General features: G+C 33.8%; 3 protein-coding genes, 1 long non-coding RNA gene and 2 pseudogenes across 8 annotated transcripts; 3 read left to right on the forward strand and 3 right to left on the reverse strand.

Moving 5' to 3' along the window:
• The first annotated feature begins 2,700 nt into the window (after positions 1-2,700).
• Positions 2,701-3,774, forward strand: LOC109127203 (altered inheritance of mitochondria protein 32-like; annotated as a pseudogene).
• A 461-nt stretch (positions 3,775-4,235) lies between these two features.
• LOC147935459 (uncharacterized) lies at positions 4,236-4,970 on the reverse strand. The gene is made up of 2 exons (XR_015571495.1): positions 4,864-4,970; positions 4,236-4,720 (listed from the first exon to the last, which is right to left on the reverse strand). It is a non-coding gene; the product is annotated as an uncharacterized LOC147935459 (long non-coding RNA).
• A 4,332-nt stretch (positions 4,971-9,302) lies between these two features.
• Positions 9,303-11,634, forward strand: LOC104726135 (altered inheritance of mitochondria protein 32-like; annotated as a pseudogene). Its single transcript, XR_015570303.1, has 5 exons — positions 9,303-9,721; positions 10,220-10,305; positions 10,392-10,697; positions 10,871-10,954; positions 11,044-11,634. The product of XR_015570303.1 is annotated as an altered inheritance of mitochondria protein 32-like (transcript).
• Positions 11,635-11,655: 21 nt separating this feature from the next.
• Positions 11,656-14,424, reverse strand: LOC104726136 (serine/threonine-protein kinase D6PK). Of its 2 annotated transcripts, none has more exons than XM_010444927.2 (3): positions 14,030-14,424; positions 12,809-13,567; positions 11,656-12,730 (listed from the first exon to the last, which is right to left on the reverse strand). In XM_010444927.2, the coding sequence occupies exons 2-3, from the start codon at positions 13,441-13,443 to the stop codon at positions 11,869-11,871; spliced, it is 1,497 nt and encodes a 498-aa protein (XP_010443229.1). In that variant the 5' UTR covers positions 13,444-13,567; positions 14,030-14,424; the 3' UTR covers positions 11,656-11,868. The 2 variants fall into 2 exon arrangements, with proteins under 2 accessions (XP_010443229.1, XP_010443228.1); XM_010444926.2 differs by having other exon boundaries at positions 12,809-13,572; positions 14,030-14,374.
• Positions 14,425-17,068: 2,644 nt separating this feature from the next.
• Positions 17,069-20,968, reverse strand: LOC104726137 (25S rRNA (cytosine-C(5))-methyltransferase NOP2A). Its single transcript, XM_010444930.3, has 16 exons — positions 20,293-20,968; positions 20,140-20,203; positions 19,893-20,026; positions 19,689-19,772; positions 19,530-19,604; positions 19,352-19,423; positions 19,190-19,263; positions 18,938-18,990; positions 18,734-18,843; positions 18,490-18,558; positions 18,333-18,407; positions 18,159-18,251; positions 17,985-18,064; positions 17,800-17,899; positions 17,435-17,703; positions 17,069-17,337 (listed from the first exon to the last, which is right to left on the reverse strand). The coding sequence occupies exons 1-16, from the start codon at positions 20,848-20,850 to the stop codon at positions 17,289-17,291; spliced, it is 1,959 nt and encodes a 652-aa protein (XP_010443232.1). The 5' UTR covers positions 20,851-20,968; the 3' UTR covers positions 17,069-17,288.
• A 1,548-nt stretch (positions 20,969-22,516) lies between these two features.
• LOC104726138 (oligopeptide transporter 1) lies at positions 22,517-27,098 on the forward strand. Of its 3 annotated transcripts, none has more exons than XM_087471692.1 (6): positions 22,517-22,859; positions 23,937-24,133; positions 24,212-24,666; positions 24,975-25,072; positions 25,172-25,744; positions 25,829-27,098. In XM_087471692.1, exons 2-6 carry the CDS (start codon positions 24,067-24,069, stop codon positions 26,898-26,900), a joined length of 2,265 nt encoding a protein of 754 aa, XP_087327818.1. In that variant the 5' UTR covers positions 22,517-22,859; positions 23,937-24,066; the 3' UTR covers positions 26,901-27,098. The 3 variants fall into 3 exon arrangements, with proteins under 3 accessions (XP_087327818.1, XP_087327817.1, XP_087327820.1); XM_087471694.1 differs by lacking the exon at positions 22,517-22,859 and having other exon boundaries at positions 23,901-24,133; positions 25,172-25,217; positions 25,333-25,744; XM_087471691.1 differs by lacking the exon at positions 22,517-22,859 and having other exon boundaries at positions 23,895-24,133; positions 24,975-25,744.
• Positions 27,099-27,296: the final 198 nt, after the last annotated feature.

The following is a 27,296-nucleotide window of genomic DNA, read 5'->3' on the forward strand; positions in this document are numbered from 1 at the left end:
CTTTAATAGTTGTGATCGAGTACCACAACAACAACCAAAAGTTAGAAGAGCATAATAAAACAGAAGAAAAATATAACAATACAAGAAATACTAATGTACTTCTTATTGGTTTAAGTAAGTACTATCTAAAGTTACAATTTTTTACACTTACCAAGAAAACAAACAAGACAAAGAAAGATCTCCTTTATTTAAACAGAAATTGAAAAAAAAAACAGAGGTAAAAAAACAGAGCAAATTAAACCTTTCTATAAAAACCAAACCTTATCTCTCATCAACATTTTTCTCCTTAGATCTTAGAAAATGCAAAGTTCAAGCTTTTTCATCACCCAACCGTTTCTCTCTTCTCCCTCTTTTGTGAAGATGCAAGCTTCACACTTTGTTGCCAAAACAACTTTCTCTTCTTCCTTCATCACTAAACCTTTGATCTCTTCTTCCTTTATCACTAAACCTTTGATTTCTTCTTGCTTCATCACTAAACCCTTGTTCCCTTCTTCCTCTCTTCTTCCACTCACATCTTCCTCTTCACCTTTCCTCCCAATCAAATGTAGCAGAAACGACCGGTTAAAGACGAGAGAAAAGGCACAGCTCCGTACTTTGCAAAAGCAAATCCACAGAGAGGTCTTGAAGAACAACATGGACAAAGCCATACTCATTTATGATAACTGGAAGGCCAAAAGGGTTCCTCTTTATGAAGATGGGAAAACATCACGAGAGATTGTGGGCATGAGTAAGGGAGCCTTTGTGACATATGTGTGAGGGAAGTTCTTTGGCAAGCCATCGGAGAGGCAGAAAAAATTCTTTCAGGTAAATGTTAGTATATTTTACAAAATCTAAAAAGATGAACTAAATGATACAATGATTAACACTTTAATTAACAATATTTGTCTATGAACAAAAAAAATCAAAGCATTTGCATTTCGTCGTGGCTGTATAAAGTTTTTTTTTTGTTTTTAAACGAAAGAGGTGATTAATTTCTATTTATAATTCTAAATTCTCACATAAATTATTAAGAGAAACTGAACCAAAAGTACACATGTGAGCTCTCTTTTTAATTAGTTCTTATACTACTATATTTGATCAATAATAAGAAATTATTGACCCAAAAAATATGAGAACAACAAATAAGCATTTCTGATTTACATTTTGGAAAATGCCAAAAAATGCCATGACATTAAAAATATATATATATATATATATATATATATATAATATTAATCCCAGTATGAGATTAGATATTAGTCATATTACAGTATGAGATTAGATATTTTTCATTATTTGGTAAACTCTTTGTCAATTTATTGTGTTATTTATTCTATCAATTACTTTGAAATACAAATTATGGTGAAAAGTTTCATTGTTATAGTACAAATTAAAAAATGACAAATTTAAAGTATATCATAATGATATATAAATTCACATCAAAATCAAGTAATTAGATTTAAAAATGTATATTAAAATTACATCCATATTTTGAATTGGAAGTGTTTTACACTCCACTCCATGAACCAATAACTTCTTCTTTTTTTCCACTATATTCTAGAGCAACTAATTAGGTAAAGAAATAAACAATGTGAGACAGAGATAATTAAGTTTAATGTTAGACACGAACATAATACATGGTAATTACAATTTTGACATCCAGTTTTCACTTACGTGTTTTTATATTTTACAAAATCCAAAAAATGAACCAAATGGTACCATGATTAACACTTAACAATACATACTATTGTCATAGTATGTATTTGCATTTTGTCATGGTGCTTCTTTTGTATTGAGTTTCTTTGTTGTGTAAACGAAAGAGGTGATTGATTTCATTTATATTTCTCACATAAATTATTAAGCAAAACTGAATCAAAAGTCCTACATGTGAGCTCTCTTTTTAATTAGTTCGCATATTATTTGATCAATAATAAGCAATTATTGACCCCAAAAAAATAAGAGATCAACGATAAGCATTTACGATTTACATTTTGGAAAAGGCTAAAGAAAGCCATGACAATAAAATAAAATGTGTACAAAATAATAATCCCAGTATGAGATTAGATATTTTACATTATTTGGTAAACTATTTTGTCAAATTGTTGTGTTATTTATTATATCAATTACTTTGAAATACTAATTATAATAAGTTTCATTGTTGGAGCACAAATTACAAAAGGACTATTTTCAAAACAAAAAAAAATTACAAAAGGACAAATTTGAAGTATATCATAATGATATAGAAATCCATATCAAAATCAAGTAGATAGATTTAAAAATGTATATTAAAATTACATCCATGCATATTTGGAATTGAAAGTGTTTTACACTCTACTCCATGAACCAATAATATTAAGTGTAATTTTTTTATTTTACACTATACTCCACTAAGTGGATTTCAATTTTCACCTTTGGTATTGTATTTTCATATTTTTTTTATTCTCGGAACACACAATTATACACTTTTATAATATTATTAATTGAGTCATTAACAGCAAAAAAAAAATGAAGTATTTTTGTATAGTTTTTTAGATCTTAGTGAGGATATTTGGGATTTTTCTTGAGTCAGATTTGTATATTGTTATTATTCTATGTGTTACAGTTTAGGAACTTGTTGATTCGTTTTGTAGATAAAGTTTCAGAATACACAATTCTAGTGACTTGAAGGATAGGAAACTTTACAATGTGGCTTCTTATGATCTTCCTGATGGTTTTTTAAAAATGTTTCTGTACGTTGAATAATTGCAGACTCTACTCACAATATGTGAGGGACATGACGGAACAGAGACATCAAATGGGGATGATCAGATACAGTTACTACTCAGTAGATATTGTGTGTTGATGATTCTTGAGAAATAGTAACTCATTTTGGAAGTTTCAAAAAAAATGCAGAAGGTTGACTCACTTTGATGTGGACACATTTGTTGAAGAGGTGCTTGTGAAGGGTGTTGAGTGGTTGCCTGGAAATCCTGAGTCTCTAAGCGGTTCATATGTCTTTATATGTTGTCATGGATCCCGAGACCGGCGATGTGGAGTTTGTGGACCATCTTTGGTTAGTCGATTCAGAGAAGAAATTGAATTAAGTGGTCTTCAAAATGAAGTTTCAATCAGCACTTGTTCTCACATCGGAGGTCACAAATATGCGGGAGATGTTATCATCTATGGATTAAACATCAACCAGAAAGTCACATGACACTGGTAAGTAAAAAAAAGGCTATTTTTGGAGTAAATGATATATATGTGCAACCATAAAGGGTTAGTTAATTTTATTGTAGTCTTAAACGAATTGGTATCTTGAAAATTAAGAAAGAGAATAATATGTGTTCCTTCTATCCGAGTTTTAACTTTTAGTTGATTCTTGCTGTCTCTTAGGTATGGGTGTGTGACTCTAGAAGATGTACCTCTTTTGTTGGAGCAGCACATAAACAACGGCTTAATTGTAGACGGGCTTTGGAGGTATATAAGAACAAAACTTCTTGATTTAGATATAAGACAGTCTCTAAAATGTCTGGCCTTTAAACAACACTTACTGACTAATTTCCAGGGGTGAAATGGGTTTGTTAGAAGAAAACTCAAGAACAAAGGCTCCAATTAAACAGCGTCAAGATCAGAAATAGAGAGGTGACACAATAATCAGTTAATGATAGTATCTGTTTCCAACAAAATGGAAACTTGTTGGAGGGGAATCACACAGAGAAAAATACTTATATAATACGAAAGAGGAATTATGTATTTAAGTACTTATATAATAATACTCACTCTAAAAGCCTAAAATTTTGTTATGTAGTCGTGTAATTTTAATTGATTAAAACATAGGTTTAAAACATAAAAGAATGAAAATTAAAAAAAAAAAAAAAAATATATATATATATAGTGAAGAGATAAAACGAGAATCATACCAGGCATGTAATCGTTTTGAGGGTCGATGACGGTATATGCTTCCACGGCTTCTTGATCATTAGAACATAAGCCAATGATCATGATCGTAATGGCCAAAAGTTGTGATGGACTGACCTTCTGGTAAAAGTATCTGCACAAGCTATTCCAAATCTTTGCTCCTGTTACCTTTTCACTTGGCTGATTCACACTCGATCCTAGTCAAACCCTAAGTTCAGATCCATTAGCCAAATTACAGAAGCTAAGGACAAATTATAAGTATACCATAGTTATATAGAAATCGACATCAATCAAGTAAACACGGATATGACATGGAGGCCATATTCGAATTTAAAAGTGCTTTAAATTTAAAATATCAATGAACCAATAATCTCTTTACTTTTATTATCAAAGAGTTTTAATATCCATGAACCAATTAAAACATAAATTTTTATATTGGTAATATATTAAAAAGCAAATAAGTAACTAGATGAAGACAAGCATTGATAAATTTGTTGATTAGATAATCAAGAATTTTCGGGACCAGATGGGTCAACACCAAAAGACGAAGACGACTCTGCAGTATTTGGACCCTGATCCGACCCAGCTTGTTGTAATAGCTTCCAAATTATTGCGGCAGATGCTTTGATGAGTTCGAAGACCTCTTTTACGGAGAGTGATTTGATGAGAAATATTGCAAACTTGGTGAGGTTCCGCAGTATGAATCTCTCCTCTTCCAAAGAGACATTGACAGCTGCCTGGTCGTTGTGTTCCGTGTATTGCATAAGAAATACTATTGCCTTTAGTATGTTCAATATTACAGATAGCTTTTCATCTAAACGGACATTTCCATTCCGCAAAATTTCTGAAAGATGAAATAAATTATTACAACTATATTTAGTTTACTTTGACCAAAAACGTAAATATATTATCAAAAAAAGTTCCAGTTGAATTATTATGAATGAAAACAATAACAATATTGTGAATCAACACTTAATATGAACTCACGCATCGCATTATTTAATTCGTCAACAACTTCGGGCTCATCCGGCGGCATCGCCTTCTTCAATATCTCAACCTCATTCGGCGTGAGAAGTTCCCACCCTAAGTCTTTTTTTAAGAAACGTAGCAAAATTAATGACTGAACCAGTTAAAAATTAATTTTAAGAATTTGGAAGTTAACTATTATAAAGAAAGGAGATTAACCGATTAGACATTTTTGAATGGCACTGAAAAACAGAATCAATGCATGGATGTACATGTACATATAATGATATAAAATATTAGTATATATACAGTATTGTGGTAATTTGATTACCGAGATTTTGAGCTCCCAGTTCCATTGTTTTTCTGTTTATCCTCAATTTACCTTTTTTTTTGTAATTTATATGTTATTGATTCTGCAGAATAAGTTGAGGAAGAGGTGAGAATTTTTATAGAGGAGACAAGTTTGATGACTTTATGAGACTCATGGCCTTGTTATTTATTGGAAAATATATCAAGAAAGATAATGTTCAGATTTTTTTCCACATTATTCATTCACACGTAGGAACCTAAATAATGCTATTGGTGTGTCTTATGTATATAGTAACAATATGATATCATATTCAAGTTAAAAACATGCCATTCATATATTTTCCATATAACGACGTAGCATATCAGGAAATTAATTATTCTTTCGTTTCAATAAATATATATATTTCTGGTTTAGCAAAAAAAAAACTGAATGGTTTACATTACACAACCGTACTTGTTAAGTAATCTTAAATAGTTTTGAAATAAATAATAGTATAGAAAAAATGAGAACCACGTGTAAAAGGGAAAAAAAATCTATAAAAATCTTTAGTTTTTTTTAATGTTGTTGTGTATATATCTGCTATCTATTCTATCCATGGGATTTTTAACATCCTAAATTATGTACTTTTAAGGATGAGGTTTCTCTTTTAGAATTTTGTTAAGAATAAAAGTATTCTTTTTTTCGATTTAATATATTAAGAATAAAATTTTACTCATCATTATATAAAATGCTAAAGGACGTAAGAAATTGCTAAAGAAAAAGAAAACCATACAGATTAAAATTATATAAAGCTTGATATCCGTAGGCCATAATTACAGTATGAGGTGGTTCATCATGGTAGAAAATGCTAATCGGCTAGTGAAAGAAATTGCTACAAGTAAGACGAGAGTCACTCATCATATGGTCATTCTTAAACAGTTAAACTATTTGTTTTTTTTTTTGTATTAGTTTCATTATTTAAAATACTTTCACTATACTTTTTAATTACTATTTGTATAAATAAATGTTAATATGTTGAAGGCTCCGGAAACCAAGGACGGGCCTGGCTCGGGTCGGCATTATTAGGCTGAATCAGAAGGGTTCTGGCTCTGATACATCTGAGCAAAGTCTCTTATAGGACCAGCATAGTTTTTACCCCAGCGAGTCGTTTTCAATAGCGTCAAGATATCTTCTGACGGAACGTTTTCACACTCGATCCTAGTTTCAAAAAGAATCGATAGACAATTTAGAGGTCAAGCCCTAAGAGGTACAATAAAGTTACTGTTTTCGAATAACAGGACAAAAAGTAACGTAAACATGAACACAAATGAAGTTAAACCCATCTAATGAATCAAAATGATCAAGAAACAATACCTGAGTTTTGATCTTCCATCGCTTCTTTTCTTTTTTCGTTTCTCTGTTCTTTTCTTTGTTTAGTTTTGGTTGTAGGAAATGTAAATGACCAAATCATAAACATATATAGAGAAGTCAAGCCACCACTTCAACCTCCTGCTATCTGAGTTTTACCGCTGATGTACCACTCATTAATTGCATTTTGTTTTTTTTGCAAATAGTTGTTTTGCGTCTCTATCTCACTTACTTATTTGAATTTTAATTACGTATCAATTTCATATAAACAAAACGAAGAGTATATCTAGTATAGTATATGGGATGGGAAAATAGTGGTAAACATCAAGAACGAGTAATTCATGTATTAATATTCTAGTTTATCCAAAGTGTACCTAATAAAATATGAGACGAAAATTCGTAATGAGACAGATTCATAAAACTTTTAAAGCTAAAAACACTCCAGTTTCCATAAAACTCTTTGAACGATTCAAAATTTATGTTTAGTAAACTTCTAACTGCCTCATCAATTCTTATAGATTTCTTAATGTTTCTTGGTATTTCTAAAATTGTTCAGAACAAACTTTTAAATGGATTGAAAAAAAAAATGATTTCCTTTGAATTCCCAATATTCCCTTAAAAGGCACTGTAGAATTTCATTTGCATTCAAAATCGACTGCCTTTCTATTGGTACGTTAACCACAAATCCCACTAACTAAATTATAAATTGCTAAATTAAACTCGAAGCTGAAAGCCTTAAACAATATAGTCAATACACTTTGTTTTAACATTCAAGGAAACCTTTTATTGATGATAATCAGAACCAATACAACAATGGTGTCTCTCACTTGATGCCCTCTTAGCTAGGCTTACCTACAGTAATCGAGCTCACCTGATATCGAATCTTTCTTCCTATGTCCTCTTAGCTACAGCAATTGAGCTCATCTCATATTAAGCTACAGTAGTTCTAGCTTCATCAAAAAAAAAAAAAAAAAAATCCATTCAAAAGGTTAAATATAATAGGGAAATTGGCAGCAATAACCAATAAAAAATCTTTAATTAAACGATTGACTATACTAACCATTAACCTATAATATACTATGTATTTTCTATAATATTAACAATTTTGCCCAATGTACATAATTAACAGTTACCACTCTTCCTCACGTGCTCTCTCCCCTATATATATATATACACATATTATAACATATGACATGTCATAACATATTTAAATAAAAAAATTAAAATTAAAAGACAAAATAAATTAAAGAAACAAATTATGTCAATCTTTTATTAAGAAAATTATGTAGGTTTGGTTTTATAAAAGAAGATTAGAATTTAAATATATGTCGGTTTGAGTTTATAGAAGAATGGTTAGGATTTAGATTTATAATTAAACAAAATTATATGTCGTTTTCGGTTTACAAAAGAGTAGTTAGGGTTTAGATTTTACAATTAAACAAAATTATATGTCGGTTTGGGTTTATAAAATAATGGTTAGGGTTAAGATTTTACAATTAAACAAAATTATATGTCGGTTTGGGTTTATAAAAGAGTGGTTAGGGTTTAGATTTTACAATTAAACAAAATTATATGTCGGTTTGGGTTTATAAAATAGTGTTTAGGATTTAAAAATTTTACAATTAAACGAAATTATATGTCGGTTTGGGTTTACAAAAGAGTGTTTAGGCTTTATTGTAGCCACCACCATATCGTATAAACACCACTAGTACGGTACTCTCATTACCACTATTATAAAGTTATTTTATTAAATAGGCTTCGTTCTATACTATTTAGTTTTATTCTATATTATATAGTTTAAATTTTAAATAAACACTATTTTTTATTTTTATTATTCTCATCAGATTTTAAAAATTCAAATCATGTTATATAAATAAAAAAATCTATGGTTTTTTTAAACTATTGCAAGATTTATTTAGTTATTTTATAAGATTAAATTAGGACTTAAAATGATGAGGGGTAAAATCAATTTTGTTATGACACACACCTTTTTTCTTGTCCCCTGGGCATGTTCTTCACTGCTATCCTTTTGGTCATTGTACATGGGTCCATGGTTACTCACTTAAATTAATGGCTATATTCTTGGTTCCTTTTTTTGTTTTGGTCATCACACAAATTCACCCAATATAATAACTGATCAACCATTTTTTTTTTTTTTGCATATATAGTAGTCATAACTTAGATTCCATGTCAATAATTAATTTCACTTTGATGAATAATATCATCATATTTAATCAAAAATATTTACTGAAATAATTTCTAAGGTTTATCAGATGTCGACCCCAAAAGAAAGGGATCAATGATTTGGTGGATTATAATGCATACAACTTTGCTAAATTCATTGAATTGCATAGTTGAATATGCTATGCTATGTTATTGTTACGGCAGTGTTTTGACGTTTTACCCTTCCCTTCGACTTTGATGATATGTACATCTTTCTTATTTAGTCACGAAGTTGATAAATGATAGAAATTATACACGTACGTACGATTATGTGTGATATGAAATAACGTGTGGAAGAAATGAGTGGAATCTCATACATAAATGTTTATATAGAAATTCCCCCAAAATAATGATTTATGGAAGTGGTAATGGATTTCAATTTTCACATTTGGTATTGTATTTTCAAACTGTTATTTTCGGAATACCATGTCGAACTGTGGTGCGTGACATCATCATAAAATCCATAATACTGTACACACTTACACACACTATTATTATTAATTGAGTAATTAACAGCAAAAAAAAAATAAAAAAAAATAAAAAAAAATATATATATTTTAGTATTTTACTTTCTTTCGCTGTTGCTGCTTCTTCTTCTTCTCCAAAACTTTCAGTTTCGATCTCCAAAAAAAAGTTCGGAACTTTCCGTCGAATTAGATGGGAAGCGGAAGATATTTAGAGGACCCTTTAACATTTACCAGAAACCCACCTTCCTCGTCGTCTCCCATAACCGAATCTAGCTTTCTCGACGAATCGATCTCTCGCTCTGGAAGCTACGAGAGTGAGAGCTTGAGAGGAGGAGATGCTGAGAGCATTAGCGACGCTGATTTCAGACTCGAGAGACTCGCCGGGACCGTAGATTTCTACGAGAGGCATGTCTTCTTGTGCTACAAAAAACCCTCCGTTTGGCCAGCGAGGATCGAAGCGTCTGAGTTCGATCGGTTACCGAGGCTTCTCTCTTCCGCTGTATCGGCGAGGAAGAGTAGTATGAACAAAGAGGTGATTTTTGTTTCGAGTCCTTTTTTGAATTTTGAAGTTTCAGAATCTACTGTGATTTAAGTGGACTTAGGTCTGATAATTTTTGAAAAATTTGATCTACATTTGTTTGTGACACTAACATAGGGGAGACTTCAGAGTAGATCCCTAACAAAGGTTTCGTCAGTGAACATCCCTAATTTGAAACATGAGTCAAAAAAAAAAAAAAAAGGCATTACTTTGTTTTTGTATAGTGAAGAAGAGTTTCTTAGATCTCAGTGAGGATATTTGGGATTTTTCTTGAGTCAGAATTGTATTGTTAAGATTCTATGTGTTACAGTTTAGGAACTTGTTGATTCGTTTTGTAGATAAAGTTTCAGAATTCACAATTCTAGTGTCTTTGAAGGAAACCTTACAATGTGGCTTCTTTATGATCTTGCACATTACTTATAAACTATCTTTTGTGTCTTTTAGATGCTTTCCTGATGCTCTGTTTTTTCAAATGTTTCGGTTGAATTGCAGACTCTACTCACAATATGTGAGGGACATGATGGAACAGAGACATCAAATGGAGATGTTCTGATATTTCCAGATATGATCAGATACAGGTACTACTACTACTACTCAGTAAGATATTGTGGTTGATGATTCTTGAGAAACGGTAACTCATTTTGGAAGTTTCAAAAAAATGCAGAAGGTTGACTCATTTTGATGTGGACACATTTGTTGAAGAGGTGCTTGTGAAGGGTGTTGAGTCGTTGCCTGGAAATCCTGAGTCTCTAAGCGGTTCATATGTCTTTATATGTTGTCATGGATCCCGAGACCGGCGATGTGGAGTTTGTGGACCATCTTTGGTTAGTCGATTCACAGAGGAAATTGAACTATGTGGTCTTCGAGATGAAGTTTCGATCAGCCCTTGTTCTCACATCGGTGATCACAGATACACAGGAGATGTTATCATCTATGGATTGAACATCAACCAGAAAGTCACAGGACACTGGTAAGTAAAACAAGGCTGTTTTGGAGTAAATGATATAAATGTGCAACCATAAAGGGTTAGTTAATTTTATTGTAGTCTTAAACGAATTGTTATCTCGAAAATTAAGAAAGAGAATAATATGTGTTCCTTCTATCCGAGTTTTAACTTTTAATTGATTCTTGTCTGTCTATTAGGTATGGGTGTGTGACTCTAGAAGATGTACCTCTTTTGTTGGAGCAGCATGTAAACAACGGCTTAATTGTAGACCGGCTTTGGAGGTATATAAGATCAAAGCTTCTTGATTTAGATTTTAGACATTCTCTTAAATTTTCTGGCCTTTAAACAACACTTATTGACTGTTTTCCAGGGGTGAAATGGGTCTGTTAGAAGAAGATCAGAAGCAAACTCAAGAACAAAGGCTCCAATTAAACAGCGACAAGATCAGCAACAGAGAGGTGACACAAGAATCAGTTAATGATAGTATCTGTTTCCAACAAAATGGAAACTCTAACTGTTTGGAGGAGAATCACACAGAGAAAAATACCTCGGAAAGAGTAACCTCTGTAAAAATGCATCTTTTTGGATAAGTAGCAGCAAGAATGTATCTTCTTGTGGATTCAAGGTTTGTGCTGCGATGTCAATGTGGTTGGAGCATTGGGAGAAAGAAGATACATATGCGGCTTTATCTGTTGCTTGTGCTGCTGCATCTGTGGCTATTGCTTATAACTGCTATAAACAATTGAAATGAAGCAATGTGTTTTATATCTAGCTTCTTCTATGCAATGGTAATTATCTTAGTCTTTAGACTAGATTTTTCCTCTTCGTCTGTACATATTTATCTAGAAGAGGGTTTTAACTTTTATGTAAGAACTGATTGTTGATATAATATAATCCATTTTGTAAAAAATTACTTGTCTGTTTTTGAGTTAAGATCAATGGAAGGCAAAACTTTGAGGTTTTTGATATTGTGTACTAGCGATTCTCAAAGGTTCGTGTCTAACATTAAACTCAAGAAGATGGTACAAAGACTGTCTCACATTTTTGAAGAATGATTACAAATCTCATAACTTTTTCCAAGACGTGAAAAATATAACAAGAAGGAAGAAAAAAAAAACACATTTTTCGAAAACACTAAACAGAATTTGCAAAGGAACAATAGGAGGAGAATCATCAAACTGTGGAAACAGTATCTTCAGAAGAAATCAAACTCAAGATAATTACTCTGATCAGATCTCACACTAGACGATGCAGCAGCCGGTACAGTAGGATTAGGATTCACCGGTTCAAGATCTACCGGTTTAGGAATCTCCGGTGGACTAGCACACCGAACCAGAGCCCAGTTCACTCCTTCAAAGAAAGGATGTTGCTTTATCTCTGTTGCTCCACGCTTATAAGCTAACCTATGTTGTGGTTCTTTCACAAGCAAACTCCTTATCAAATCCCTAGCAGCAAAGCTAACAACCGGAGACTCCGGGAATCTCAGAGGCTGACCAACCACATTAAAGAGTGTTGCTCGATTTCCTGACCCTTTAAACGGTGTTTTACCAAACAACAGTTCATACAGAAAGATCCCAAAAGTCCACCAATCAACCGCACTTCCATGTCCTTCACCTTTGATGATCTCAGGAGCTAAGTACTCGTGTGTACCAACAAAAGACATTGAACGAGCACCTGTAGGTTCTGCAACGAGTTCCGGCAACGGAGTAACTTGGTGGTTCCCGTTTTCTGTTTTAGGTTTCTTGTCTTTCTTGGATTTCGATGAGAAGAATCGAGGAGAGAAGCAAGATGTTGGAGCCATCGAGATGCAAGATGGTTGCTGGATGCATGCAGGTTGTTGCGAGCAAGAAACTGAATTCTTTGACAAGCCTTCAGATCCGACATTGGCTGATCTGACTATCGAGAGGCTAACGGTACATCTTAGGGAGAGATCGAAATCTGAAAGCATCACGTGCCCATCATCTCTAACAAGAACATTCTCCGGTTTCAGATCACGGTATATGATCCCAAGCATGTGTAGATACTCCATTGCAAGAAGCACTTCTGCTACATAAAACCTGCAAAAACAGTAAGTTAATATAAACACACAAAACTGGTTTCTTATTAGATAGAGAGAGTTTGAATGATTTATTTACTTTGCTGCTTGCTCGGTGAAACGTTTCCCGGGTTGTCTCTGTCTTAGTGTATGCAAATCACCTCCAGGACAAAACTCCATAACCAAACAAGAGAACTTCTCGGTTTCGAAATGACTATACAAAGTCGGGAGAAACGGGTGATCAAGACACTGCAATATCTCTCTTTCAGTTTGAGCCCTAAGAAGCTTTTTCCTGCTAGCCAAAGCTGTCTTATCCATAACCTTCATCGCAAAATAGCACCTTGTTCCATTCAACTCAGCAAGATGAACAGTTCCAATATCACCACATCCTAACCTCTTCAAAAGCCTAAAATGGTTCAAACCCAAACCACCATGTTTCGTTCTAACAGCTTGAATGGCTTCCCATCTCACATCATTCGCCTTGTGAGGTTTGTTGATACTGCTACTAAAGCTGCTACAAGTACTCTCGTCGCTTATATCACTGCTTGTGCTCGGTCTACAAGTGCTACTCTTTCCACTCTCACCTTGCTCGTTGATCTTACTACTAACGGTTTTGCCGTCACTACTTGGATCAGCGAAAGACAAACTCGAAGATACTTGATCTGCTAACGTGTTGATTGACATACTTTGACTGGAATTGGTAAGTGATCCTTCTGGAGTTTTTGAGGCCATCATTAAAAACTAGTAACAGAGAGCAATCTTGATTTGTGATTGTTATAAAAGCCAATTCTTGACTCTAAGAGGAACGTCTCTCCACTCTAGTAATCAAATATTGTCACAGATACCATCAAAGAGTGACCTGATCTAGGCATCAAAAACAAAACAATAGCATCAATTAAAAAAAGCAGCAAGCTTGAGGATTCAAAATCATGAATAACATCAAACAGTCACGGATCTTACTATAAATGAATCTCAAGAACGAAGTTGAGCTGTTATGTGATCTTTGAATACAAATCTAAGTGAGAAATCAATTGAATCATAATAAACATAAACCTATTGAAGCTCTTCAACTAACCAAAACCAGTATAAAGCAAATCGAAAGCTTTTCATGCAAAAAAGTGAAAAAAAAATTTTGTTTTGTTTTTCTATTTTAGGTTTATAAACAGATCTCGTAAAAAGTAAGAAGACGAAGAAGAAGAAGAGCCAGATAAAGAGCTTTTTGGATCTAACAAGAATCAGATAATAAAAACACAGAAGAAAAAAAAGAAGAAGAAAGGGAAAGAACAGAGCTTTTAGAGAGAGAAACCCATTAAATTGTTACCTGAAAGTTTTGATTTTTAAGCGATAAAGATCACGAGACACTCTTTTTCGGGAAGAAGAAGAGGGAAGGAGAGAGAGAGAGAACAGTCACTGTTCATGTAAGGCTGTGGAGAGAGAAAGAGATAGATGAACACATCTGCTTGCTTCCATGGGAATGGGGATAGATAGAGAGAGTGTTGAGAGAGAGAGAGAGAAGAGAAGAGAGAGAGAGTTTGGGTCTACCATGAAAAGAGGGAAGAAGGAGAGAGAGAGAGAGAGAGAGAGAGAGAGAGAGAGAGGGGGGTCAAAGAAAAAAGTTGATTACTTTTTTTTTTAATTATTTTTTAGATAAATGTTTTAATATTTTGAGGGATTCAATTATTATTATTTCCAATGTATATTTTTTGTTTTCTCCAAAATGGAAGACAAAGGTTTTTTACATCAAGGATGCTCTCGTGAGCTGTTCTAGTATTTTGAGGCTTTTTAGGGAAAACCCAAATAAATTTTGAATATTTGATAGAGATTATTAGTATATTTCAAACATGTTTAATTTTTGGATTAATTTTTTATGTATAATCGATAATCATAAAATATAATTAAGTTTTTCTTAAAATTAATTTTATTTTACTTTCACTAAAGTTTGTATTCTATCTCTTAAACCTTTTTCTAACTGAAAGTATACTAAAACATTAATTTTATTAATTTATTATAAGTTTTGATAGTCAAATATATTATCTATACTTATAAACCGATCGTGTATTGTTGATAGAATACAAAAATTGTTAGCAATTTTTTTCGATCACTATCAAGTTTTCAGTGTAGGAGATTTTAGTGAAAGTTATTAAACTTTATGAAATTATGTTTTAAACCAAAATAGATAAATAGAAATAAGTTTTCAGAAACAATTAACATTCCAAAAAAATTAAAGCTTATTTATGCATATTATTTTGTTTATTAACCTGGCAAATATCTGGTTACAGTTAAATCCACCATCTAAAACTTGAGAGTTTCAAAGATGCCCAAAAAAAAACGCTTTTGAGCAACTTCTTATCAATTTTAATGTTAAGTTTCCTAAGATTATAAGATTATATTTTTCTTTGTTCAAAAGTTTTCTTGCATTAAATTAAAAGATATAAGTTTACATAGCACATAAGTATAAGATCTGATCATACAACATGTTTTTCCCCCATTTAATTGAACGTGAACAATGTTTTTTCTAGAAATTGTTCAACAGGTAGTTGACAAACCAGAAGATTGTTCAACATAAAAAAAACACAAGTAGGTATTATTTGTCCATTTAGTTTATCTATCTCTCAAATAATTCTTATTTTAACTTCATGCTTTTAGATCCGATAACTACGTCAATTTTAGTAGAAAAGCTCAGAAGATCCAACAATAACGACAATTGCTTTCTACACGATTGGCTTGGGACGTGGGGAATCTTTTTTCATAACAGTCTCAAATACTGCAATAATAACAAAAGAAGTGTTATGTTAAAATACTAATCTACGGTGGGTTAATAAAAAGGTTTACCATTGACACTTGAGGGATTACGTTTCTAAGTTTTCTTATTGCAGTTTAAACCATAGCTGAACATTAACATTTCAAATGCTTTAAAATATAAATTGCAAAAAAATATTTTTTTTAATACAAATTTTGGGGTTTCAATACAGATTCCATTCGGATTCTTTGGTTATAAAAAGAAGAAAAAATATTTAACAAATTTATACTGATTTATGGTTGAAAATTTTATCTGAAAATTGAAGATTTATGAATTCTTTACAATACAATTTAATCATCATTACTAGTTGTGAATGTTATAAATAGCATAAATACCTAGTTTTCACATGTTATTATATAACTATACTGTTGTTATTTATTATATAAATAGCATGAATTCTTTAAAATTAGTTTAGATTTCAATTCGAAATCTTTTGTTATTATATAACTATACTGTTTTGATTTATTATTGAAAACAACTACAAACTCGTCAACATAATAATAATTATTTTTTTTTGTCAACGTCAACATAATTATTTATATTTTCATGTTTTTACTATTTTGGTTAAAAATCAGTAACTTTAATAATTTTTTAAAAATGTGTTTCACTAAACTATATATAGTCAGCCATAATATTTCCTTTATGTTGGGGGTATCTTATAAAAAGTAAAAACTGACAGTAACTTGTTGTCTTTTTTCTTTTTATTTTTCAATTTTAGTTTCCATAATCTTATGTCGTATTGTATCCAGTTAACTTCTGTTGGATTAGTTTATATCCACTCTACTTTAGTACAACCCAAATGTCAGAACATAGTCCACATGCTTTTGTTTGACGTTAGAGCAAAAAAAAAATAGTCTACCTGATTTATTTTAGGTTATATCTTCTTCTTGTTTTTGAAAAAGGTATATCTTTTTTTTTGGTTATAAAATATAACCATCTTTTGCGCTGCAAAAATGTTCTTTATAACAGCAGACAAAAAAAATGTTCTTTCGAATATAATAAAATCACGAAAAAGTAAACAAAATTATATATGAATTATTTCATACCATCATAATACAAAAATTGATTGATTGAAACATATAATCGACCAGTTAGATATCTTTAATGATTTTAGAATATTTGACATAAATATATATACAAAAAAAAGTGAAGTGAATTATGCAAATATGTGAAAAAGGGGAGTTAAGGATAAATAATCAAATTAAATATTGAGAGGTCCCCAAACAAGATCTGACAAAGATAGATGAAGAATGGGTTGTCATGTTCTCCAACACAAGTCCCACTTTGGAGAGAGATGTGTATCTCTCTCTAACTACTTACAACCAATCAACAGCTCACTGCCAAATCCCTAATTTAATAAACAGTTTTCTGAAGAAAAAAAAACTAAACTGAAACAATCCAGAGCCTTTCAATTTCCAATATTTTGTCTAGGTGACAATTTTGTTTGGTTTGATTTTAGTTTGCTTCTGTGGTTTACTTTTTTGCCCACCCTTGATTTCGTTCATGTGAGAAATACCAAAGCAATTTTGGTGATCGGCTCAAGAACACAACTCAACTTCATACTCTTGAAAGATTTTTTTTGGAAACAAAACTTTGGGACATGTAAGATCTGTCCATGGAGTCCAACAGAGTTGTTTACTCTGGGCGCTTAAACGTTTACACAAATCGTCGTGAATAAACAAAAACAACAAAGCAAATATATGGCAGAAGCCTACTATCATTAGCATAGACGATAGCGTTTTCGCAAAGGGTTTCTTCTCCTTCATGCAAAAACACTGAATCATTTCTTCTCCTTTGCCTTCTCTCTCATGGCTATTCTTTTCTCTTCCCTGCAAACGTGTTAATTCAAACCATTGTCAAGCAAAATATATAAGACAAGCCTAAAGCAAAGTTCTCCAAGTCCATGGAATGAAAAAAGTGTTTTACCTAGCCTGAGCAATTTCGTTCTTCCATTCAGATCTCTTCTTCTTTTGCTTCCTTGCTTTAGGTTCCACATTCCCATTTTCCGATTTTGATTTCTTATCCTTTTTGCTTCTCTTGTCCTCCTTTGATTTCGTACGTCTTTCCTTGTTCCTGTTTTCTTCAATGGCCTCAGCTTCATCATCATCATCATCAGACACTTCATCTTGCTCTACAGTTTCTACCGCCTCATCATCATCTTCTGAAGATTTATTCATGTTGCTCATTTTCTTCAGCTGTATAAGTAAAAACAAGGACATAAAATTAAAAATTGTGGGGTATGTACAACAATTAGAACATGGTTAATCCATCATAGAGTCAAAAGTGAGTACCTTCGCCACAAAAAATCCGTCCATGTTGTGTACATGAGGATAGAAGCGCCTAGTCTTGTCTAAAGATGGCTGAAATCTGTGTTCTCTAAATCTGGTAAATCTGAAAAGAGAAGAACAAAGAGTTTGAGACATATCCTTGTAGTGCTCCTTTACATATCTCTACAGATGAAGAAAATGCACATTACCCTTTTCGGCCAAAATCGAGTCCACATGTAACGAGTTTAACATCCCTCTTTTTGAGAGCGTAGTCAATCACAGCTTCGTTCTGCACAATTTTTTCATACATAAATAAAATAAAAAGGTTAGCATTACTCAAAACCAAAGAAGAGAAATATGGTGAAAGTTATCAGTTAACTAACCTCAGCAACCATAAGTGAACATGTTGAATAAACTATATATCCACCAGTTTTGGAATTGGCATCCACCATATCAATAGCAGCGAGAATAAGTTGCTGCATACCAAAAGAAGGATTAAATTAACATCTGGTTAAGAATGAAAATTTTCAGATCTATTTGACAAGGTACTGCCAAACCTTTTGCAAGTGAGCAAATTTCTTTATCTCATCAGCGGTTTTTGAAATCTTAACTGATTCATCTTTTGATATGACCTGTATTGAGTAGCAGAAGACATTTAGTTTAAGAATCTGACCACAACTACGGTTTAACAGAGACTAAGATTGAAGTCCTTACTCCTGTCCCACTGCAAGGCGCATCCAATAATACTCTATCCACTGTGTTCTGACCTAAAACTTTAGGTAGCTGAAAGCAAAGAAAAAAAAACTAAAGAATAAAACTGGTGCTGCTTGGTTAAGCAGATCATATAATCTAATTCCAGTCATACCAGTAATGTAAAGTCAAGTAGATGTTATGGTTATTAACATTTCTGTGCAGGTAACAGAAATTTAATAGAAGAATAAATGTTAGAGAAGCGAACCTCTCTCCCATCATAGTTACAAACTATGGTATTTGTGACCCCCATGCGATGCAGATTGGCAGTTAGCGACTTAAGCCTAGGTACTTTCATCTCATTCGCATATATTAAGCCTGGTTATAGCATTGAAAAAGAATTCAATACAGACATTGAGACAGCCAAATTGAGTATGGAGGATAGAAGCACAAGAAACCAATTAAGACATACCAGTGTTTTTCATTAGCGCAGCAATATACGTTGTTTTCCCACCAGGAGCAGCACTGCATTGTGTATAAAACATACTTATAAACTCACACATGAAGGAACAGTCAGACACTCAAATTGGTTTCTTTCTCTCTATTTTTTTCCTACGCCAACCAGCTCAAACATTTTACATCATAAATTATCAAATAATCCAAGATGGACCAGCTCAAACACATTTCAAGTACAGCTATAATATGGTAAAAGATGATAACTTACGCTACATCTACAATCCGCTCATTCTCACGAGGGGCAAGGGCCATCACTGGCAAAAACGAACTAGCACCTTGAAGCTGAAAATGTACCAAACACAGACTTGAGCAAACAAGTTACACTACATAAAAGGTGAACAAAAGGGTAACACATCAGAATATCACATACCATGTAGTAACCAGCCAAATATTCAGGTGTCGCACCAATTGGAACTTGCGAATCATAGATAACAAGTCCAACCTACAATAGGTCATCCGTAAAGTAAGACTTATGACAGATCAACAACAGAACAGCACAAAAGTAAAATAGGACTTACAGAACTTTTTTTTTAAAAAGAACAACTTACTTTTGACCACTTGCTTAAAGGGTCTAGATTGACTCCTCTGTTCAAAAGTACATCCGCAAGATCCCTTCTTCGAGTCTAAACCAAATCAAACATCACCATAAAATTGCAGAACTCGAAACTCATAAGCAATATAACCCAGCAAAGCAAAACCAATTTCACCTTAAGTGTGTTTGTCCTGATAGATGTAGGTCTTTGCTTTTCAAAAGCTTCAATCAGTTCCATAAGCTCACCAGGAGGAAACATCTGCAAGAGAACCCCAATTTAAAATCCATACGTAAAGAGTATAGGCAACATCCTACACATAGTTTATCAAAGTAAAAAAAAATGGAACTTCAAATCAAAGATGAGAGACAAGAGACTAACCTCAACTAAAGTACCAATAAGAAAACTGTTATAACCATAATATGAACCAAGATCAGCTTTGAGCTGTTCAACACATTCCTTCCTCGTGGCTCCTGCTGGCCTAAAAGCCTTGAAATTTTTCAGAGCTCTAACAACTGAAACGATAAATGAATTAGCCATTAGGAACTCAAATCCAAAATAACCAAGACAATACCATCACACAAACATTCAACAGTGATAAAGCAATAAACTTTGGAACGATACTAACTGTCTTCTATTCTAGTCTTAAGTAGAGGAAGATCTGGTGGTCCACGAGCTTCTTCTTCAAGTTCCTGGACAATGAAGGACAAGTTAGATATAGCCACAACAACAAAAAGAACAATATAATCAAACAGAACATTTGCAGATGAGAAATGTAAACCTCTTCAGTTGGTAGCCGAAACGCATCATGCTCAGATTCATCTTGCTTGTTAAGCTCCTGCTGTTCAGCTTCAGCGTCTGCCTTCTGCTTTGCTAATTTTCTATCAATAGCTTCAGACTGCTTCACAAGATCGTCGTCGTCTTCATCAGAGTCAGAATCCGAACCAACATCCGAAGGTCCCTCCTCCTCTTCTTCCTCGTCTTCATCGCCGCTACCTTCTAAGAAATCGTCACCCAAAGTCTCATCATCTTCATCGTTCTCTTCCTCATCATCAGAGAAAAACCCATTAGACCCTTTCCCTCCTTCATCATCAGATTCGTCAAGCTCTTCTGACTCTGCATCGATAGAACAATCGGAAACTAGTTCATCATCTTCTTCGAGAGGCTCTTCTTCCACCACAACTTCCTTCTTCTGCTTCTTCAATGGAGGTTTCTTAGCTCCTTTCTTCAACGTCGTGGTTTGGGGTTTCGACGGAGGAGTCTTGGGTTTGGTAACTTGCTTCGTTGGAGGGGTTTGGGACTTGGCACCCTTCTTCTTGTTACGAGTGAGAGCAGGCATGGCAACGGTTCTGTCTGAATTAGGGTTTTCTCGCGGCCAGGGTTTAACACAAGATGAAGAAGAAGAAGGAAGTCGAAGTTTTGAGATTTTTTTTGACCAAAATGTATATTAACTGATTGGTCTCTTAATGGGCTTAGATAAGATCATTAATAGCCTACTGGCCCAATATAATAACTTGGCCCAATTTTCATACAGTGTCTTCAGCTCGTGGTAAACAAAAATTTTAAAACTAGTGTGAACACACAATATTATGCTTTAAAATTTGCCACAAACAGAAGAAACAAAAATGTCTCAATCAGTATACAAGAAAACGAAATGGTGTCAACTTCAACACGAATCCGAAACACCACGATCATCTATTCTATCTTGTTGGTACAAGCGTGCTCTAGAGAGGTTGCAAAACAAAAAACAAAAAGTTTTGCTTTTCAAAAACAAACAAAACCATTTGGACCAAAACTTGTGTTGGAACATAAAAGATTAATTAACGCGGTTCATGAAGACTTTTAAGTTCTATCTACAAAGTATAATACAACTTGTAAACTTTAACAAACTCTTATTCTTTTATCTCTAGCGTACGTTGTGACCAAACAATATGTAGTTCCGAGATTTGTGGCACCAAGGAGTTGAAAAACATATTGGCGAAGTTGACAAAAATGGTTGACCTAAGTTTTTTCCACTAAAAGTAGAACCATTGGTTGGGTATAAATTGGATTTTCAGTGGTCCAACTCTCAAACTTGTTCATCGTCTTTTTCTAACAAGTTGCTATTATCATTTTTTTTTTTTGGGACCGAGAAAAAAAAGAAACTAAAAATGAAGAGAACTTGCTCATATCATTTGGTAATTAATGGTTTCGTCAATTTCGAGCCCCTCAGTCAACGGAAGTTATAATCAACATTGTCGTAATCTTTTTGACACGAAAGCACCTTATCTCGTAGCATCGTGTGAAATGGATCGAGAAAATGTATTGCTATTCATATTGTGTGTCTTGTGCGAACAAGCTGAGTTGATATCGGCTCTATCAATCTCACTAAGGCAAATAATATATAAGTCACGTATGTAATTAGTGGTTCTGAGATAAATGTAGTAGACTAGTAGTTGCTAATTCATTGTATTATTATTATATGGGGTTTTATGTAATTACTATAAAATTATCATCACCTCACCTCTTTAATTATTATATAGAAGATTACCCATCAATTTGGCTGAACACAATTTATATTTGTATAAATACTTAAAACATTCATGTTTTGCTTGTTGGAGTTACCTTTGAGTCGGTGTTTTACATAAAAAGAAGACCATATTTATTAGCTACATCATTTTCACATGACGGCTAGAAAAACCATATTCAAGAATTTAGTTGCGAAAGCTAATAAACATATAATGCTAATCGTGCCAAAAGTTGTTACACATGATTTCAAACATCAAATGAGACAGAGGATTCAATATTTAAGAAGTTCTACGTACATCAAACTCATGTGTAGGAGTGTGGGATATACCTTATAAAATTACGAATTCATTTGACTCACGTCTTTACATTATGTTTTGATGAGGACATGTCAAGTTGACAAGACCCTTAAACCATATTCCTTTAGTCTTTGAGATTAGCTTGTGACAAGATAATCAAGTAATACATATGGTAATAGAGCTGGCAATAGCAATTTTACCGAATTAAAGATGAATCAATATCAAAATCGTTAGAGCTGGCAAAAAGTAACGTCAAAATGAACCTAGACAGTTCAAAAGTTTATCATGCATGGACTTTTTACAAAAATAGAAAACAGAATCAAAAAGTCAAAAACGCTAACGATTCTGGAATCTATTTATAGAAACAGAAGAATCTGCAATAACTGCAATAAAAGATATCCTGGAGAATAGATATTATCTTCTCATCCTATAAAGATGCCATCTTCTTGGAGGATCTCTTTACAGTTTACACTATTCTCTAAAGCCCTGTGATTGCGAGTTACGGTTTGTGATCACGACCTAACCACGAGTAGAGAATTCACAAGTAAGTTCCCACATAAAACTTCAAAACCTTATATTTGTTATGTTATACGATGTATAAATTCTCTTTTTCTGAGGTCAATAGTTTCTTGCCAGTAATTTTCCTATGATTATTAAGATTTACATTCATTGAAATTTTAGAATAATTTAGATCAAACTGAATTATCATATAATATTTAGTTAGGTCGGGTTTGTAGTCCATTTTTACTTCATTTTCGTAGTTTTCTAAATCAGTATAGGATATTGTTAATAACATGATATTCAAATTTGGTGACGAATTTGGCGAGTCACATGAATGTATGTACCACTCAAATAATGGAACAAAGAAAAAGAGAAGAAGCTAATTAAAACTAAATGCTGGTTTTAGTAAGTCGATAAATAACCTCTATATTATACTTGTTAGTATATTTTCAATAACAAAACAATTTTTGGAAACTCGAAAACATAAAACTGAATTGTTGAATATATATATATATATATATATATATAACTACTAATTAACCTTTTCAGTTAACATAGACCTGAATTCAGAGACACACTAGCAAGCGTAATTGACATGACCATCATGGCCTATCTCAAGAAAGAATGTTAGGTTTCAATAGGTCTCAAGTCTCAACCTCTTAATTATCAAGGATTTTTACGCTTCATTTACGTCTTATAGAGAGTATGTATATCAGTATATGTCATTTTGCATATGTACACTCTCTCTCTCTCTCTCTTTTTTTCTTTTTCTTGTTTTCTTACTGTGTGCAAGTATTTTTGATAAGATTCCAGTCTATATGATTCAATTAAGTTACTTTTGATTAAACATAGAATCTAGAGTTGACCGTGTTGAAGATTCGAAAACAGTTTACTAATTTCTGAATCAGTTAAAAGTCACAAAAAATTTTAAACAGTTTCAAAAAAACCCAAAGAAAACGGATCCTTAGTTTACGTCCTTCGTAACCTTAATTATAGTAAAACGGTAAAAACAAAAAAAAATTCATGCGGTGTAAAGTCTCTCTATAAAATGAAGTAATATTCACACACAATTGCTTTTGGGCTTGACAAAAACGTCATCGTAATCTTTAATTTTTTTCAGGCTCCTTTTTTAAACTTCCGGCTGGTTTATCGAGGGCTAGAAAGTCCGGTCACTGTCGCCGGAGACAAACCTCGGTTTCAACAATAAAACCATCGTGAAAGACGGAAAAAGGAGCTTGAAGACATAACAAATGACGAGCGTTTTCGATGAACCAAAACCATCCGACGATAAACACGAGTCCAAGATCATAATCAACGGTAACATATCTCTCTGTTCTCTCGGTTTATACCGGTTTAGTTTCCATTCTTTACATGTATGTACTTTTTAACGTGCAGGAGAAGAAGAGGAGGAGGACGAGAATGATAACCCGATTGAAGAAGTCCGGTTAACTGTACCGATAACCGACGATCCATCAATACCGGTTCTAACGTTTCGGACATGGTTTCTTGGTCTTTTCTCTTGCATATTGCTTGCGTTCGTGAACCAGTTCTTTAGTTTCCGGTCAAACCAGCTTTGGGTGTCTTCCGTTGCGGCTCAGATCGTGACCCTTCCTCTCGGAAAACTCATGGCTGCGACGCTTCCGACCAAGAAATTCGGGTTCCCCGGGACGAACTGGTCGTGGTCGTTGAACCCTGGTCCGTTCAGTATGAAGGAACACGTCCTCATTACTATATTTGCTAATACAGGAGCTGGTGGAGCTTACGCCACGAATATTATTACCATCGTTAAAGCATTTTACCACCGTCAACTCAATGTTGCCGCGGCGATGTTGCTCACACAAACTACTCAGGTATATATTATTATTACATGTCTTCAAAATTGTTATATATCACTGTTATTAATGGGTGGATATAAAACAGAAGCCAAAAAAATAGCTATTATCCTTATGTTTCTATAATTATTTTCTTCCATTTTTAAATCTTAAAATTTAGAATTTTTTTTTCTTTGTGAATATATAACAGTGTTAATTATTTTATTTTAACTGAATCTTGATTATTTTCTTGCAGTTTTAAGTTCTTAAAATCTTTTTTTTTTTGGTATGTATGAAGAATCAATCTTATACCGATTTGTGCTCTTTAACAATCGTTTCCTTTGCAGTTGTTGGGATATGGATGGGCTGGAATTTTCAGGAAGTTCCTCGTGGACTCGCCGTATATGTGGTGGCCGTCCAATTTGGTTCAAGTCTCACTCTTTAGGTTTGTTTTGATCCGAATATATATATGTATATATGTGACTCTTTTTATCTTTCTCTCAAGTCTTAATCTGGCTTTTGGTTTTTGGCTATGTTGTAACAGAGCTTTACACGAGAAGGAGGATTTACAAAAAGGGCAACAAACAAGGGTAAGATTCTTCCTCATTGTCTTTAGCATCAGCTTTGCTTACTACATAATCCCTGGGTACCTTTTCCCTTCCATTTCCGCAATTTCATTTGTTTGCTGGATATGGAAAAGCTCAGTGACCGCTCAGATAATCGGCTCGGGGCTCAAGGGTTTAGGAATTGGTTCGTTTGGTCTTGACTGGTCCACAGTTGCTGGTTTCTTAGGCAGTCCATTGGCTGTACCATTCTTTGCCATTGCCAATTTCTTCGCCGGATTCTTCATCTTCTTATACATTGTTCTACCTATCTTCTACTGGACTAATGCTTATGATGCACAGAAGTTTCCTTTCTACACTTCACAAACCTTTGATCATACTGGACATTCCTATAACATTACCCGTATCCTCAATGAGAAGAACTTCGATATCAATCTTGACGCTTACAACGATTACAGCAAACTCTATTTGAGTGTCATGTTTGCTCTGCTCTATGGACTCAGTTTCGGTTCTCTTTTCGCTACCATCTCTCATGTTGCCCTGTATGATGGAAAGTAAGGATCTTTCTACATCTTTTGTATAACTGATTTGATTATGACTCTCCCTCTCTAAGCTTCTTTTGTGTTTTGTATCTTAAGGTTTATATGGGGAATGTGGAAGAAGGCAAAGACAGCAACAAAGGACAAGTACGGAGATGTGCATTCGAGATTGATGAAGAAGAATTATCAATCAGTACCTCAATGGTGGTTCGTCACGATTCTCATTATTTCCTTTGCTTTCGCACTCTATGCTTGTGAGGGCTTTGACAAACAGCTTCAGCTTCCATGGTGGGGTCTTATACTCGCGTGCGCCATTGCCTTGTTCTTCACATTGCCTATCGGAGTTATCCAAGCAACTACGAATCAGCAAATGGGTCTTAATGTTATCACCGAACTGATCATCGGGTACTTATACCCAGGAAGGCCACTAGCCAACGTCGCTTTCAAGACTTACGGATACATCAGTATGTCTCAAGCCTTGTACTTTGTAGGAGACTTTAAGCTTGGTCACTACATGAAGATTCCTCCAAGATCAATGTTCATCGTCCAGCTTGTTGCGACTGTTGTTGCATCAACTGTCTGCTTCGGAACAACCTGGTGGCTCATTACATCCGTCGAGAACATATGTAACACGGATTTGCTCCCGGTCGGTAGTCCATGGACTTGTCCTGGAGATGAAGTGTTCTACAATGCATCGATCATATGGGGAGTGATTGGTCCAGGGAGAATGTTTACTAAAGAGGGTATCTATCCTGGGATGAACTGGTTCTTCCTTATCGGTCTCCTCGCTCCAGTTCCCTTCTGGTATCTATCGAAGAAGTTCCCAGAGAAGAAATGGCTAAAACAGATCCATATTCCGTTGATCTTCTCTGCAGTAAGCGCAATGCCACAAGCCAAGGCTGTGCATTACTGGTCCTGGGCTATCGTTGGGGTTATCTTCAACTACTACATCTTCAGGAGGTTCAAAAGTTGGTGGGCGAGGCACAACTATATCCTCTCTGCAGCGCTTGATGCAGGTACTGCGATCATGGGAGTGTTGATATTCTTTGCATTTCAGAACAATGATATAAGCTTACCTGATTGGTGGGGGCTTGAGAATACAGACCATTGTCCTCTGGCCCATTGCCCAACGGCCAAAGGTGTTGTTGTTAAAGGTTGTCCCGTGTTCTAAGATTGATGTAGATGCAACGTTGTCCTGAAAGGGGTGATTGTTTGTCTCGGAAAGGGCTTTGGTAATCGGTAAGTACTCTCCCTATGGAGCTAAGGGATTCAAGCAATGTAAAGCACTAGATTTGGTTTCATGTTCTTCAGTATTTAACTACGTACTTTGTAAGTCGATAGCCAAATAAAGTAGAGCTTTTCAATATAATCAAAATGCAACCAAAGAGATAAGAAAACTGATCACGAGGACAAGCTCCAAAATATATGATTCAAATGATAAAACTAAGGTTTATAATGTGTACCAACTAAAAGTAATTCAAGCAATGTAAAGCACTAGATTTGGTTTCATGTTCTTCAGTATTTAACTATGTACTTTGTGTAAGTTTAAAAACAATAGCCAAATAAA

This window comes from Camelina sativa, chromosome 11, assembly GCF_030686135.1.
Source record: "Camelina sativa cultivar CO46 ecotype springtype chromosome 11, ASM3068613v1".
Taxonomy (NCBI): domain Eukaryota; kingdom Viridiplantae; phylum Streptophyta; class Magnoliopsida; order Brassicales; family Brassicaceae; genus Camelina; species Camelina sativa.

Excerpts from the sequence above, each read along its gene's own strand:
- LOC104726136 (XM_010444927.2), bottom strand. The coding sequence starts at position 13,443 with ATGATGGCCTCAAAAACTCCAGAAGGATCACTTACCAATTCCAGTCAA. Across the intron at positions 12,731-12,808 it reads TTCACCGAGCAAGCAGCAAA|GTTTTATGTAGCAGAAGTGC; the intron begins GTAAATAAATCA and ends CTGTTTTTGCAG.
- LOC104726137 (XM_010444930.3), bottom strand. The coding sequence starts at position 20,850 with ATGCCTGCTCTCACTCGTAACAAGAAGAAGGGTGCCAAGTCCCAAACC. Across the intron at positions 19,424-19,529 it reads CTTTAAGCAAGTGGTCAAAA|GTTGGACTTGTTATCTATGA; the intron begins GTAAGTTGTTCT and ends GACCTATTGTAG. Across the intron at positions 17,338-17,434 it reads AACGAAATTGCTCAGGCTAG|GGAAGAGAAAAGAATAGCCA; the intron begins GTAAAACACTTT and ends ACACGTTTGCAG.
- LOC104726138 (XM_087471691.1), top strand. The coding sequence starts at position 24,067 with ATGACGAGCGTTTTCGATGAACCAAAACCATCCGACGATAAACACGAG. Across the intron at positions 24,667-24,974 it reads TGCTCACACAAACTACTCAG|TTGTTGGGATATGGATGGGC; the intron begins GTATATATTATT and ends TTTCCTTTGCAG. Across the intron at positions 25,745-25,828 it reads GTTGCCCTGTATGATGGAAA|GTTTATATGGGGAATGTGGA; the intron begins GTAAGGATCTTT and ends TTGTATCTTAAG.